The following is a 17,730-nucleotide window of genomic DNA, read 5'->3' on the forward strand; positions in this document are numbered from 1 at the left end:
CAACTTCTTTGTTCCTGAAGATTGACGAATGGGCCACAACGACCACATTCAACACGTTGCCATCCACAAAAAAAAAAATCGGAATCGCGTGCGTTCTCGCGACCAGCAGTAAGCACATTTCATCAATCGGAGAGCATGTTATTCAAACGTTAAGACTATTCTTCAAACACAAGGTCTTTGATTGGACAAATTGTGAAAGTCGAAAAGACATTTCAATAGTCGTCATATTATGGGCTAAATAGGAGATGGAAAGGGGGGTGAAAATGGTTTTCTTTGGTTTGCTTGGTTTTCTTATTCCTTTCATAAAGGGAAAAAATTAAATGCCATAAAAAACACATTTTTCTCTTCGAAGGGGGAAAAAAAGTACAAAAACGTTTGTACTGAAATCGCTAGTTGTCGCCAAAAATAATACTAAAAGTGAGCAAAATTGCCAACCTTTCGCTGAAATCATAGAAAAATCCTCTATTATGGGAAATGAAGCACCACTGCTACTTGATATAAATGAACTTTTCGAAAAGAACGTCTTCACATGCTGACCATATTCCCTTGAAGAAAATACGGGGTATTGCTAATTTTCGCCAAAAGATGTGAAAGGTCAGGAAAGTCGCCAATGGCGGGAAATGAAGCTACATATGACTAGGGTTACCAACCGTCCTCCTACGTTTAGGAAAATTCGTCCATTTGTATCCTTTTTAGAGGGGGGGGGGGGGTTCCAGAATCAGGAAATTTTTTTTTTTCAATCTGAAATATATATCTCTTCATTGGTAAGAGTCTTTTTCCCCCACAGTTTTACACGCTTTGACCAACATCCTCGAAATTCCCAGACGAATCCAAGTTGCCTCCAAGCAGGGCAGATGCTATTCTTACCATAGCCCAGCTTGCCCGAAGATAATATGAAAAAGAGTCGGAAAAACAGCTCTCCGAAAGAAAACCGCAATATTCATTTTAATACCATTGTTTGCTCACCAATAGCAGATGCCGTGTACTAAAGGGGGGTTAACCCAAAGGCCTGTCCCACGAGTCTTGGTACGCGACGCAGGGTAAGGTAATTAAAGTAAAAGATAATAAAAAGTCTTTGTTGGACATAAAACCGCAAAAACCACAGCCGGCGTGTTTGTTCCGAACAAGTACGGGAGGCTGTGGTTTTTGCGGTTTATGTCCAACAAAGATCTTTTACTTTAATTATCTCGCGTACAGCAGGGATCCCACGAGAGTTTGCTAGGGGACGCTGGGTAAGATAATTAAAGTTAATAAAAGTCTTTGTTGGACATAAACCGCAAAAACCACAGCCGGCGTGAAGTAATCCGTACTTGTTCGGTCATTCACAAAGGAAGACTCTCGTTCCGCTGCCTTTTGCGCCTTGAAGTTGGGAACCACAGAAAACCAACTTCAGCCGACCACCACTGTGGGGTTCAAACCCGGATCCTCGCATCGTGAGTCCGTCTCTATACAATGCTGATTCCTCTGGCGAAAAAAACCAAACTCTCCCAAAAGATAAACATTTTTACGCTTTTTGGGTAGAAAGAAACCCGCTTTTTGTGCTCCAGGCGCAAAATAATAAAACTGACCAGACTGTGGGCACAATTTATTGAGAGGGGGAGAGATCGCTATTTTTTTTCTCCTCCAACTCATATCTTTGCTAGACATATGCCAAAATGTCCAGACGTTTCAAGTAGAAAACTATTGTATATATCTTTTTGGTGGTCATCATAATACTCCCTTCTCCGTCTGGTCGGAAATTCTGAAGGGAAAAAAAATTAACCAATGGACGGCATCATTAAAAAAAGCTTGACAACTGTAGGAGCTACGTATTACTTTTTGCAGATATAATGACGGTTCTACTTCAAAACAGCTGCTATACCACTACTATTTGTTCCTCTCTTTGTTGACAACTTATCGGGCGAGTTCGTATAACTTTTCCATAACTAGAGCCCGGATTATATGAAAATGCATATGTGCACATGTATTTGCAAATTTTGACCTTTTTGTGTTAATGCACATAAATGTTTAAAATTGAAGAATTCCAGAATAAGTGCATATTTTTGAAGCTTAACGAAAGTGTGTTCAATCACATTTTTATAATTTTTCGAATGAGTATTGTTTTTAAAAATTCACATGAATAATGCATCACGTAAGATACGAACAGTTGCCAATAAGCAATTGGCAAGTGTTCGTATCTTACTTGAAAGATAAACAGCATTTAGAGAAAGGATTTTTTAGTGAATTACGAAAGATGTGTTTGTTACCTTTGATGGTATCCGTTGCTCAAAAAAAAAAAACCAGATTTAAAAAATAAAATTACTTATTTCATCCTGGCTAAGATAGAGCGAGTATTAAAATTTTGCAGATTTTTTTTGCAAAAAATGCAAGATGAACCAATTGCTCTATAAAGAAATAATAAATTATAGTGAGCATCACTCAGGACCGCAACTAGGGAGGAGCAGGTGGGTCTTGTGGCCTGGGCACTGGATGAAAGGGGGTACGGAATGTACCATTTAACTGCTGCTTTTACATTACAAGTGGGCGCCAAAATGCGTTCTTGCCCCGGATGAAAAAGTATCTAGTTGCGGCCCTGGCATCATTGCTAGGGTAACCAACTCACCCATTACTAGAAATTTCCAAATAAAAGACGTGTAGAAATAATTTGTACGAGGATTTTTTTTTTCTAATTAATATGCACTGAGAAATTTAAAATATACATTTTAAAAACACGTTTGCTTTAGTTTTCAAATGCATATTTTCTCAGTTTCACTACATATTTTGGAATTTTTAACCACTTTTTTGGGAATGTTTTTTTTGGTGCATATTTTGTGATTTTTAGCGCATGTAATCTGGGCTCTATTCATAACTATTAAAACGAGCAAACAGAAATAAAATATTTTACCGATGAAATTGTAATAAGGTTAAAAACATTTTATCTTGTTTTTATATTTATCTTTTTCATTTAAGATGAATTCCTATCATGCCGAAAATGAAATGTATAACAGATAAATTCCGTGAAAGATTTCCGGCCCTTCGGCCGGGCAGAGTGCACACACGACTTGTTGCCCAGTAACATGTTTCGATAAGGTTGTTAATTGTAATGTTAGCTTTCTTCACATTTGTCAACATTTTTAAACTAAGTAACATCACTGATCGAATCCATCATCCTAAACTGAAATTTGAGCAAAATCTCCAGCAAATTTAAATAATTTATTGATTTATCATATTTACCAATACGAGTTGGGATTACACATAATCATCGATAAATGTGAAAAATAAAATTTACTAAACTTGGTTGGTAATTATGTATATAATAGACGGTGTGATTATGCATAAAAATCGGATTTATTAAATTCCCGGAACCTATACGGGTTCTGTTTTAGTTGGAAATTATTGTAGTGGTGGTTTTTTACAGAAAGTGGCGCCATCTGTTGGGTAAATGACGTCATCAAGGGTGAGCACGCAGGTGTCCTCCTTTCTGTTTTCGAATATGGTAATCCTACATATGACCTGCAATTTGTCGGAAACTCCAGTGTTATTTTTAGTTTAACGCGACTTCTTTTAAAAAATTGAATTCTTTTTCAATAAATAATTTAATAAAATTCAAAATCGATAAAGGGAAATGCATCAGATCATCGATATTTATTAGTTATCGATGATCTTATACGGAGCAAGATTATTATATTATAATTAATCGATATTCATCAGCGGCGCGCAGGCGAGGGAAGTGGGCGAATCGTCATGAATTCCGCGTCATCGATTATGTCTAGACAAGGCATCGATTATTCATGAATTTATATCGATTGAAAGAATTTGTTAAACGAACAGCCGAAATAACGCGAAAATCGCATCGAAATCCTTGTCGCAAGGATAAAAAAAAGGATAAAAAAAAGGATAAAAAAAAAGGATAAAAAAAAGGATAAAAAAAAGGATAAAAAAAAGGATAAAAAAAAGGATAAAAAAAAGGATAAAAAAAAGGATAAAAAAAAGGATAAAAAAAAGGATAAAAAAAAGGATAAAAAAAAGGATAAAAAAAAGGATAAAAAAAAGGATAAAAAAAAGGATAAAAAAAAGGATAAAGTGAGGGAGGACCATGGTAACCTCCTTGGTTAATAAAAAATCATGCCGGTTAACCAGGGTTCAATCAATGGTCTACGAAATTCCTCAATTTTGTCTGATATAATCTCATTATAACCCAAAACAATAGTTTCATGTTCAATATATGCTTGATATGTCAAATATCTTTGTTCAGCTCTAAGATCCAACGGAAGACATCCGGATATAATACCTGTAATGCTTCTGTTGAAACTGAATCATAACATCTTGTAATCATCAATAACAGTATAAGTTGTATTTGTATAATAGTTTTGTTCGCACGTAAAGCAGGTTCCTAAACCCTAAACCATGCTTCGCAAGCATGTAATATCGATGTTTCTATTGTCTTAATATATATTTCCTTAACACCTTCTGGTCTAATATTCCCCAAGTTGCTTTCATAATACGTCTTAATTTATGAGAAAAATCAAACACGTTTTCCCTCAGTTCAAAATGTTGTTGAAAACTGAATCTATGAATCACCTAAGTATTTAATATCTCCTTTATTGCTATTATTTTAATCTCTATATTGCCCATCCTAAATATTGGCGGGCTCTTAAATTTTTCCCCTCTCTTTTTACAAATAACATACCGTATATACTCGTGTATAAGCCGAGTTTTTTTGTAGAAAAATTCGTTCCTCAAGTGGGGGTGTTCAATCTCCAGTCCCGCAGGCGTCAACAACATCGATGAAAAACACTGATAAATTTAATTCGAATGTATGGTGCATACATTCGAATATGGAAGTATCTCAGCACCAATCAATGGTGACGAGATACTTTCTGGGTACTTGTGGTCTAGCAACAAAATCAATAAATGCATTACATAATATCTATACATATTATGTTTAACAGCACGTCCTAAAGTGTATTTTGAAATAGTGAAGTATCTTTTCAAAATTGTTCCGTGGACAGACTAAAATTTTACACGGGCCTGCCAGTGGTTTGTGCATTAGAAAAACTGGTGGCAGATGCATGATGGCAAACTGGCACCACACATAACAAGCATAACACAGTAACAGATTTCATGTTGGGTTCACAACACGTACACGCACATTCCAACATGTACCAATTTATTAGAGGTTCCGCAGAGGAATATGGACGAGGTGCATGTCTGGTTTAGTAGTAGTAGTGGTTTGTGCACTCGTGTGATTTAAATGCTTGCATTACTTGAATGTACAGTGTGTCCCATAATCGCCTGACGGTTTGAAAATGGGAATAACAAGAAAACGGTGACAGATATTAAAGTCATTCTTGCGGAATGTAAATGTGCGAAGTCAGAAATTTCAGCAATGTCATTCATGTTTCAAGGGATTGTATAGATATTAAAATAAAAAAATTAACCTTTTATACAGACAACCTGTGCCCAAAAACCGAATTAAAAAGTTGTTGCCCTGTTTCTTCTGACGCCAACGAAGAAATTTCTACATTTCTAAGTGCAATATTCGCATGTATATCTTGATTCAAAAATCAGAGAAAAGGTGGGAAAGTAGCGATGTCCGTTAGATTTTCGAATTAAAATATCTCAGTAAATACTGAGAAACAAGGAAATTCTTATTAATTAAACTGCTTTCTTCCTTCCATTTTTGTTCTTTTCCCTATGCTACGTTTATGTTGGAAGCTACATAATAAAAAAAATATAATAGTAGTATAGATTACATGTATAAAAAATTCTTTGAAAAGTTGATTTAGTACTTAAAAGGTTAGAATAATAGATTAATAATAGATTTTATAGATTTTCTTCTGATACCAAAATCAATTTTTGTGAAAATTTTAAGTGATATTCAAAAATGAGCCACATTAAAAAATCTGGTGACCAAAAATGTGCCACGAAACTTCATGGTTTCCAAAACTTGGCATGTTCATCAGTTTCCAGACAATTTTCCAAAATTTCAATTCTATGAATAATCAAATTTATTATATTAAATTGATTCTAAATACGAATTAATGTGGAATTTACTGAGTGGCAAATAATTTTTTTATTAGAATTAAAAATGAAATGAGCAATAAATATATTTTATTGTGGTCTTTTGTTTCTATATTTCAATGCATGCTGCTTTACTTCGCTGGGCGCCTACTTACCCTCCCACCTCTACTTGTAACAATATTATTTGGGAAGGCCGCACACAGTAAATAGGGGAAAAAGGTTAGACAATTATACATTTTTTTACTTCGACGGCAGTCTGTGTGGAAAAAACAAAAAAAAAAAACCAACAATATGGTTTAATAATTATATATTATTTACGATAGAAATGGCGCATATGGCACTTTCACACGTTTACGAAAAGTGAATTAAAAAAGTTTTTTTTTCTCCCCAGCCAATTTTTTATACTCCAAAATTCACTGCCCCTAAGAATTTACCGCCCTGGGCTATAGCCCGCTTAGCCCCCCCCCTATGCCTATGGGCACTGGATTAGGAATGAAGGAGAAAAATAATTACAAAAACTCCAAAAAAATAGACAAAAGAAATTCATGAATTTCAAACTAAAGATGCAGGCGAAACGCCTGCATCCTTAGTGCTCGTGTGAAAGGGGCCTTAGCCGCTGTATGGTTTGATCAGTGGCCTGCCTGGGTAACAAACACTTCATGTGTTACCCAGTGTATGTTCACATAGTATTGGTTCAGTCATATCCTCCACAGATTGACTGGTAGCCTGTCTGGCTACCTCCTGACCTGCCTTGGTATCAGCCTGATCTCGCCCTCAAAGCTGTGGTTGACTGGTAGCTTGACAGGATACATCATGGTGCGAATCAACGCTATCCTGGTTCGGGCATCTCTGACCATTCGGCACATAAAAGACTAATCAACTGACTGAAACAGAGATCTTGGACTGTCTTGAAACTGACTGTGGCCCCACCAATACAGATCTAGTGATATGGACGATATGACCGAAAGGGTCCAGTCATCTCAACAAGTGGTGAGAGCGTTCTAATTATTGTTTCAGTAAAATAAATATGCTGAGAGAAAGGAAAAATTAACTTACTGTGATAACCAAGTGTGCAAATATGTTATACTAAACTACAAATTTTAATATTTAACTGAATAAATTTTTATTTATTTTAATAAAAGCTGATTGATTTGTTTCATTGTTGTCATCTGATCAATGAATTAATACTGGATCAAATAAGTAATAATTGAACCGGGAAATACAAAAAGGTACGTTGCACTGTGTGCAGGTTATACTCTGTGGTCCTCTTCATCACTTGTTGCAACTTCCCTTTCATCTGATTTTCACCCACGAGTCCTGTTAAAATATCCTAGGATAGCAAGGGGTCATATGACCCGATGTTGAGAATTGCTGCATTTGTGTACCGCGACACACCATTTCATAATGGCAGTCCAGTCACTAGTCTGGAACCAAACTGTGTGCCGCAGTTCACTGAGGTACCGTGATATTCTGGGTATTAAATCATATTGCATGGTTCAATAAAATTATCAGCAGAATATCGTAATATTTGCAGCACAAATAGCAACGGCAACCCAAGATGCTGTAGCTAACCATTCGGGAATTAAAGCCCAGTCACTGTTTTCAATGTAATTCCTAACATAGGCTATCCTGTGGCACTGCCGTACTTGGAGGGAAGAGCAGGCCCATACATTAAGACAGCACTGCTTGTTACTGCTTCTTATCCACGGGCGCCATGGCATCCCTGTTTGGGAATCAATTTTTCACCACATTATAACTGTTTAAATAAGTTCATGCATGTTTGCATTGTGCAAGAAATCTGCGAGCGTACATTGCTCTAATTTAGGTGCGGTCGAGTTCGAAACAATAATAAACAAATACTTGTATGAGACCAAGAATTTTTTTTTTTCAATTCAATCAATTAAACACTTTTAAATGTTGTATCTAATGTTTTTCTTTCCCTGTATGTTTTTTCTTACAAAGATGCGTTCCCCTCAAGGTTTCTAAAAGTTCCTTCTTATGGAAGAGAGAAGCTGCTTCCATTAACTTAACATTGCATACATGAGTTGGGGAAAAAATTCATTAAAAATCAAATAAATTTTTTAAAAATTAAAAAAAAAAAAATCTTGCCAATAAGCAGTTTTTGTTTCATCCACTCAAAAAAAATCATGAGGTTTTGAGCATGAACACTATGCAAAAAAAAATTCATTAAAAAACCAGCGCGGGGAATTGAACCCACATCCTTTCACTTTAAGGGTAAACGCCCTAGACCACAGAGGCACCGATCTCTCAATCTTTCCCTGGAGCTCGTGTACACTGAAAGAGACCGTACATAGGCGGCCGGACCAGACTCAGGCCAAGCTCTAACTGCTGACGCTGCCACCAGATAGCGACTTATACAAGGATGACGTCACTCTTCGCTACCATACGAAGGTTTTAACAACTGGCTGTTGCGTAGGAATCGAACCCATGTCCTTTCATTTTCTGGGTGAATGCCCTAGACCAGTGGTTCTCAACCCGGGGCCACGGATGAAAATCTCGCAAAAGGGGAGCCACGGCTGCTTATAGGGGGGCCATGAAGAAATGTGGAAAATGCGTGTCTAAAAACATTTCATTTCCAACAAAAAAATATGTAGAATATTTTCCCCATTACTTTCCTTGTTAAAGTAACATTAACATGAGGTGAAGGGGGGGGGGGAAGAAAAAGTTTTGCGTGTATCTGGGTGGTTTTACCACATACGTTGTGGGGGCTGACAATGCACCAAGACACAACATCCATAGAAATAGCTTCGGGTCAAAAGTTTAGTCTTTCTTTTTAGGAGGCTTTCCTTCAGAGGCCTTTGCTCATGAGATAATTTGATAAAATGGAATTACAGAACCCCCGGAATAATTGTAAAGACAGGAAATTGTCCGGAGACTTTTCATACAAAGAAGCTGCCATTTAAAATGCAAACAAAGATTTTTTTACCATTCATTGATATTCTTTTGGGTGCTGGCTATGGTGATTGTGTAATAAATGTAATCCTGGAAGAAGAGGGGTTAAAAAAATATTAGTTCGTCAATGTGGGGGGATATGGAACATCCTTTCCAAACAAATACAGACAGATAGCCATCTAGCATAGAACAAACTCTCCCCAGCTGGACACTGGGTGGTCTGTTGGAGTCAGAAAATCGAATAAAGAATGATTGCTATATGCGTGGTTTTTTTTATGACTTTTGAGTGGGGGTGCAATGCATTGCCACTGCCAAAAAGAAATAGCAGTATACTATGAAAGCCAGGGAAATCGAATTCCTGTTACCGTAATAATAAAAATAAAAGAAGGAGGAATGGTGTCGCCTGTCTTAAAGGGATATTTGTTAACCCTCCTCCCCCCCCCATACCCACCCACGTACCTAGGCTAGCCAATATGGTCCTTAAGGCAGAGTCATAAATACAATTCAAACAAATAAAAATAATAATTTGGACCCGTGATTGGATGGCAGGATAGTTCAACGCCTACTGTAAGAATTTGAGTAGTTAAAGATCAAATTTAGTACTTGAGCAAGTCTCAGATAATCTTATTAGTTTAACGAAAACACAAGTGAATATAGTGATTTGTGTGTGTGTGTGTGTTTATGTAATTTGTCATAAACTCATAAGAGATTGTGCAACATCATTATAAGATTTCGAGACAAATGTTTATGTATATATACGGTGTAATTCTATTGAATCTGATATCTTCTGCAATCTAAAAGAAGGTAAGACTTGTTTGCATTGCTTTTTTTCTCAATTTTAATTTAAAATGCGAAGTAAGGACTTTAACGAAAATAAGCCCTTAACAAATTTTCAACTTGATAGATAAATCCCTGGTGCTATGTCGCCACGGTGACTAGAAAATCGGTATTGGCGCGTAAAATTTTCTGTATGTGATTGATAAATTTGAGTTATGAATGACACAATTTTTTTTCTGATTTCATGACTTTTTTTTGGATTTAGTACTTGATTTAATATACAATAACAATACACAATTTAATGTGTGTTTGTTCAGAGCCTTATCAAGTTCGTGTAGTTTGTAGAGCTTGACAATATAGTTCGGGGACTATTCACTTCCACACTTATATGTGAAATACTCATCTACGTGAAATATGTATATCATTACACATTTGGGCATGTCAAAATCCAAAACATTTTTGAAGCCCTAAAACAGGATGGCCTTAGTCGCAGTAATATTCATTGCATTATATATGTACCATTGAACATTTAAACACACTCTGTGTTTGCTTTTAGTAAACTATTACTCAATACAGTGGAACCTCGTTTATACGGCCATAAAACAGTTGGCTGCACAAAAATGCGAAAATCACACACCTCAAACTTCTCTGAAAGTTACCCTCCCCTCATATGATATATCTCAATGAAAATATAAAAAAAGAAAATAATTTCTTTGATTAGGTGTGAAATTTTATAATATAAAAACCCATAAACGGGAAAAAGTACCCACGAAATTCAATTTTTTTAAATTATATTACTGCATAACTGACCTAAGAAACTTTTAATTGGCATAATATTACTGTTGCTTCAATCCCACGAATTCTTATGCTATTCCTTTCAGGATTTAAAAGGAAAAAGAGAAAACATAATTTCAAGCACATTTAATATTTAAAAATATCTTATTTTCGTCTATTTTGGTCATCGTTCGGTCTTATTTTCGTTTGTTTTGCTGATTGGTTTCTATAATGCTGATACAATGTATTGAGACCTCCTCTAAGATTAACACCAGCAGCTCTTTAATGGTTTTCTAAACGAAAGAACCGATATTGTACATATGCTGTTTGATACTGACCTATTACTGATACTGTTTCCTATTAACAGCCTTGTATCATCCCAAATAATTTCAATGCACTACTCTGCAGGAATAATGTTGTGGACATTAGAACAAAAAAAAATCCTAAAGGGAATATGGCCACATTTTAAATACCTAATTCAAATCCATTTGTTTGAGACTCACTGTGTCTGCTGATTTCTCAGAAAATGCAATGAATTCTGACCTAAGTGTTAGCTATGCATTAAAATTTCTATAGCTGGCTCAATGTATCTCTTCGTATCTGTCAATTTAAAGTTTATGGCTTTTGAGGTAGAAAATTCCGCAAAAATTACGCGTATTTTATACATAGAAATAATTTACATAGATTTCAAACATTTAGAGTTCAAGTCGAAGTGAAAATGCCAAATACTGTAATTGAAGTTGCGCGTCACATAGTGGCCAGTTTTGCAAAAATCGTGACCAAAAAACACCCAGAAAAAAGTTTTGTCGTTCAACTCTGATTTTTTCACAGATGAAGAGTGAATAAACTTTACCTTCTTGAAGCGTTTTTTTTCTTTGCTCATCACGCATCTTAGTTTTTGCCCAGAAGGAGCTTCAAGTATACTGCACACATCAATCTAAACTTCTTAAAAAATCACTCTCGTTCAGAAATTTTGTAGCTCTTCAGGTAATTTTAGGAAGTTAATTTTTTTTTCTTCAACTGTGTTTGATTTTAATTTATAATACATAATATTAATTATTATAATTAATAATTTATAAATACATTGTTAATTTTGTTTTGGTATTTTTATTAAACAATAAATTATTGTTTCAACCAAATCAAGAATAAGTATTTTAGAAGCTACTGTTAATTGCTCCTGACAACACGCATGAAAGATTTCAGTTGAACAATATCGTGTGGATACAGTCCCTTTGTTAGTTATGGAAAAGAAGAAAAGGACGGGAAGGAAAAGAGATAAAAGGGCAACTAGATGGGAGATACCTTTTGCACAAATGCCCCGAAGTCCCTATGATCGCAAGTGACACCGTGCATATTTGTTTATACATCGTGGGAATCCAGGGAGTTGTGTCAGAGGAGATTTATTATGTAGGTTTGTTAGACTGTCCCGCAAAATCAGGGACGGGCTTAAGTATTTTGAGGCCCGGTGAAAAAAAAAAATTGCGGTCCCTCCGAACAGGGGTTTTCCATGTCCATGGGTGACTCTGGCCCGCCAGGTTCACACTGGTGTCCGAAAACGACTGTAAAACTACTTCGTGGTCATAAAAAAGATACCATTTGACAATAAATATGGACGAAAGTGTGCGCTTCCCAGTGAAAAAATTGCGAGTGCTCCCCCAGGTACTTGAAGGTTTTGGGCTCTCAGGGATAGAAAACCGATTATCTACTCAGGCTTCAAATTCTTTATCTTGGACTGAATTTTAAGCTATTGGTTTGTTAAGAAGTTGAAGTCAAAAATGTAATCAAAACATTTTTATTCCCTTTTGGAGCCCCAAAAATTTAGCGGCCCGGTGCGGACGCACCCTTTGCACTTGCCCAAGTCCGGCCCTGCATAAAATACAGGACAGAACAATAATTCTCATATTATTCAGCAATTGGGCAGGCGAGGCGATCCTTCCCCTCGGGACCTACGTTTGGTCCTAGAGATATAATAGTTTTTAGAGATATGACAACGCATTTCAGTATAATTAACTGTGACATTAATGACGAATCTCTACTACAGGGGTTTTCAACGCATGACTCGCGGTACACATTCGTCTCTCGGAGCTTTTTGTTATGGCCCACCGGTCATTTAACAATTAATTCTAGAATTAATGAAAGAAATTATTTCGGAATCGATTATGGAAATAATTTTAAAATAAATGAAAGAAATAATTTTAGAATTGATGAACAAATGATTTCAGAATTGATGAAACAAATAATTTCAGAATTTGTAAAGAAAAATTACTTGTAAATCAATGAGAGAAATAATTTCGTAATTTCTGATAGAAATTATTTCACGATCAATAAAAGAATAATTGGGTAATTCTTGAAAAAAATAATTTCAAGAATATAACTCACTAATATATATTTTTAATACCGCACATATGTATATAGATTATATATTTTTTTGCATCATATTCTCCGCTCAAGATACTCTCTATGAATATTTCGTGCAGCTGTTCTCGTGGACACCAAGCATTGTGCCGCACTGTTTAGCTATATTTTCTATCTCGTGTCACGCTGAGGGAGTGTTTGACTGATGAGCGGGGGGGGGGGGTTTCGTTTGGCCTTGTCACCGACTGGAATTTTTCCCGACACAACCACGTCCTTCGGGAAACTATGCAAAAATCACTTCGGTGACAGAGCCTGTGGTGTTTGATTAACTTGTTTAACTTCCCTCCCCTGTATTGCATCACGTTTACTGTACTTTTTATTACATACCATTATTATATACTTTTATACCATTATTTTAGTAGATTCAAAAAAATAAAAATAAATTCAAATATATATGTTTACATGCACAATATTTGACCAACTATTTTCTAACAGCGGGGGGGGGGGTGAATTATTGTCACAAGGGGGGCCACAGCAATGAAAAAATGTTGAAAGGGGGCCATGGGCAAAATAAGGTTAAGAACCACTGCCCTAGACCACTTTACATTATGCTCCCGTTAGAGTGGGTCATGTGATGAACCGGGTAACATCAAAACGAGTATCATTCTGAAGCACGCTTGCTAACCTTATATATTTTATAAATCTTGGTGTTCACCTATATGTCATATACTCATAGGCATATGCAGAATTTTCTCGAGGGGGGGGGGAAGGGGGGTTCAGATTTTTTTTTGCTTCTGGGGGTTACGTTTCTTCCTGCAAAATAACACTATAATCTTGGCGGAAGTGTGTGGGGGGGGGGGGGTTAGAACCCCCAAAACCCCTTTGCGTATGCCAATGCATATACTATATCTAATGCTCTTTACCCCCATCAAGTTTATATTACTGAAGCATCCAACTGCCCCAATGACAGCGGGGGCAGTTGGATGCTTCAGTAATATAATTGATTGACATTGAATGCAAGGGACTGGGTTAGTACTTGGCAAATTTCCCCATTGAAATGTACAGTTTGATCTCTAAATATTGGATTTTAAAGATTAAAAAAAAGGATGGAAAAAATGGATGAAAAAAAAAGATTAAAAAAATATATTATTTATTTCATCAATACTGGAATAATTTCTTTCCTTAATGCTGAAAATTTTTTCATGAATTCTGAGACTTTCCATCCGGAATCTTTCATTAATTTTGGAATTCTTTTCATTAATTCTGGAATTATATTTCATTAATGCTGAAATTCTCATTAATTTTGAAATTATGGGGGGGGGGGGGGATGCTGAAATTATTTTTTTCATTTATTGTTTTAAACTCCTATTTATGCCCAATGAAGCACTATTTCATTGCAGTGAATTAAAATAAAAACAAATGTATGGCAGGAATATTCTTATTTGTAATCATAATTATCCTAGCATAATTTCTAAGTTCGTTGTTTTGAAGAAAGTCAAGTTGGCTTCCTTATAGAAATACGTGAAAACCGGGACATTCTAGCAAAAAAATCGGGACAGCCAGAAAAACAAAAAAAAACGGGACTTTCCCGGGAAATGAGGGACGTATGGTCACCTTATTTATTTTATGCCATAAGAAAACTGCGCATTATGTGTTTTCACCGAGTCGAATGATGTTGGAGGCAACGTTCTCAGCACTGCCACGGCGAAGACCTCTGACGTCATACGTCCAATTCAAGCTCGATGCTCTTCACTCAATCTAGTAAGTCCGTCCACATGACGTCATTATAATGGCGATTCTTTCTCACACAATACAAACACGAGGCAATTACTAAATAATTCACCAAAAATCAGCAAATTGTCCTATTTGCACAAACTAAATTTTAAAACATTGGAAAAAAATTCACTCTTTCTAATAAATTTATTTTCTATGCCCCTGCCTACCTTTCCCCACAAATTATTTTTATACTTTTAACAATGGATACGCCATCTTACCACATGATCTAAACCAGTGTTTCCCAAAGTGGGCGATGGAATGGTACAGGTGGGCGATAGAAGCTACGGACTTAACATAAGATCCTATGGGTTCACTTGAGTTGGGGGGCGATGAGAGGAAACAAATTGCTGATGAAGGGGGCGATAGAACAAAAAGTTTGGGAGACTATGATCTGAACTGACAAGCAAATAATACTCAATGCAATAATTCCTCACTTATATCAACCCCTATTTTATATATAATTCAACCTCAAAAAAAATAATTTTTAAAACTTACCACACCATACTCTCCTGTTACACCTAATCGATTATATTCCTCCTTTTAAAGCTTATCAAACGCGATCATTTAGTTTCAAGCTCAAGAATAAACATTCATCCTTTGTGATGACTTGACTGAACTCGTCACCGCCACCTCCTCCTTCTTCTTCAATTATACAGGGCTTTATGCCTAAGGGCCATCCCACCGTCCCCTTGGTTTGTCACCGAACACCGTACGGATTGGCCTTGGTCTAATAAAATAACGCTCGTCATCCTCGCGGGATCAGAGCACCGCTGCATGTATTAGCTCTAGAATTACCACAGCAACGTGGTAATTATCCAAGTAACGTAGCACGATCTAAGGAACCATAACCGATTTAATGAGCCATTCGTGATTTCGCTTTGTACATGCCGTATGACTACTGGCAGAATCAACCTCCAGACCAACCATGGCCCCCGCTCTGTTCCCCTAGGGGATATGGCAGAATCAACCAGGTAACGTCGATTCCGTGATCGATTTCTGACACCACTGTCAAGGCAGAGACCACAATCGGACAGTGAACGACCCCTTACAAACACGCACCGTAAAGCAAGGCCGTAGCAGGGGGGGAGGGGAATTGGGGGATCTGGTCCCTCCCCGAAATGTGAGAAAATGACCGGGATATCACTTTGGTTTCCCCTCCCGAACGAAATTTCTGGCTGCCGTAGAGTCCGATTCTCAACCTCTCGTTCACCAAAAACGGCTACGAAAGCGAGAAACCGGAACGCACATTCGCAACTCGTTCTCTCCATATTACGATGTCCAACTTACATCAATAGCAAGACTGCCGAGTCAGAAAGAAAAAGGAGCCGTCAGCGAGAGCCCCAGTTTTACGAGCAGAAAGACAAAAACGGGGGAAAAAATACTTTTCATTTCTTCCCTGCTCTGACCATAGGCGGAGATTGACTTGGAAGTCTGGGGGGGGGGGCACGATGATGATGATGTCAATTATGTTATGATTATAATGAATATATACATTAGATCAGTTGAATCCACCTTTGACGCTGGGGGGGGGGGGCAATGCCTTCCCAACGCCCCCCCCCGTATCTCCGCCCATGGGCCGTCACCTCACATACAAGCACTTCAAAAGTTCGTCTCAACATCCACTTCTTATCACTCTCCCAGCGCTGCTGAAGGTGTGAAAAGTTCACAACACACACATAATATGCGTGATTGTTGCCTTAACAGAGTAATGAGTGCATGAATATCCGTGACTAGAAAAATGTTATACTTACTACTTTTGTAGGCAAAATAAGGTTGAATAAAGATAACATGCGGATTTATCATACACTGGCACTGTTGATATTTCAATATGGTCTTAATAAGTAACGTAATTTTGCATCCACTTTAGCAATGTTCTGTACTTTTTTCCTGTATTAAAAACATTGAAGAATCACTTTTATTTCTGGTTCAAAAGTATGGATACGAAACGCGTTTGTATTTTAGATATACAAAAATATTCGGTTATAGCGAGTTGAAAATTAGGAAGCATTCCCTACGTGTAAAGAATTTTCAAAAATGCTCATTTTTCCCCTCTTTCCATGAATTAAAATTCATGTTGAGTGGCAAAATATTCGCTGAAACATGCTCTAAAATAAAGATAAATACTACGCATGAATGTACGTAGCTGCCGTTTTTTCGCGATTTGCAGCAAATAGCTTAAAATTTTAAGTTACAAAACAATGGTTGACACGAAGCTCACTATTTTATATTTTTTGCTCCTTCAAAAGTTAATAGGACCTTATTTCGTGTAAGTACCTTTATTTCTTCTGGAAAAAAATTGGCATTATTTTTATAAGTCGGGATGGATAGACATCAAATTGTCGATTAAAAAAAAAAAAAATTCATTCATGTTTGCTTCTTCATTTACTTATTGTAATTAATAAATTTTATAGAAATAAAAATTTACAGTTTAGTTTGAGTAATGTACACTAGATGGTGGACCAAACACATAAGGGACATGTTTTGAACCTCCTGAAATTCAACGTTTCTTTTCTGAATGGAATCCAAATAAAAATACACAATATAAATAAGCATCCACGTTAAACCAAAAAATAATTCATATCTGAACAATCAAGCTGTGAAATGCAAAAATTATTAAGACAAGAGTAATTGGAAAAATGGACGTGGATTTTTCAGTTCAAACATTGCCCAGTAGATGGCGACACAAGTCGCCAATTAAGTTAAATAAAAGGGTTAAATTTAAATATTGAAATAAAAGCATTCAAAATTCCGATGCCATGGGCTGTAACGGGAAATGCTTTTATCATACAAACAATCTGGGGAAATAAGTCTACGCTTAATTTTTAGTTTTACGCAGTGGCGGATTAAAGTCGGTCAAGGCTACTGATCTATAAGTGGAGCGAGGACTGTGCGAGCCGTCGTCCTACGCGACCGCATCACCCTTTTGGAGCGAAGCGGGCAAAGCACTTCCTCACCATGTTAATGCAATGGGGCAATTCCAAATACGGGACATGTACATTCCGTTTTTTTTTCACTTTTCGGCCAATAATTAAAAAAATAATTTCTTTATCTTCAAAAAAATGTAAAAATGAATACTTACTTTCGTACACGAAATACCTTGTCTTTTCCAAAACTTAAGAGGGACTATTTATT

The 17,730-nt window shown here is 36.5% G+C and overlaps 1 protein-coding gene across 3 annotated transcripts in view; it reads right to left on the reverse strand.

The window, feature by feature from the left end:
* Positions 1-15,220, reverse strand: part of LOC149072081 (uncharacterized) — a 29,050-nt gene extending 13,830 nt beyond the window's left edge. Inside the window, exon 1 of one of the 3 annotated variants that reach the window (XR_016194371.1) lies at positions 15,094-15,220. Coding sequence is in view for 1 of the 3 variants with exons in the window: in XM_089246370.1 (XP_089102496.1) it covers positions 5-118 (114 nt within the window). In the remaining 2 variants the exon portion in view is untranslated. Of the gene's footprint in view, positions 1-4; positions 2,101-15,093 lie in introns of those variants that run through there. The other 2 variants (XR_016194373.1, XM_089246370.1) reach the window with 2 other exon arrangements.
* Positions 15,221-17,730: the final 2,510 nt, after the last annotated feature.

Source organism: Pholcus phalangioides, unplaced genomic scaffold (assembly GCF_987345545.1).
Source record: "Pholcus phalangioides strain wild (caught in Gottingen) unplaced genomic scaffold, Ppha-v1.0 ptg000017l_1, whole genome shotgun sequence".
In the NCBI taxonomy this organism is placed as follows: Eukaryota; Metazoa; Arthropoda; class Arachnida; order Araneae; family Pholcidae; genus Pholcus; species Pholcus phalangioides.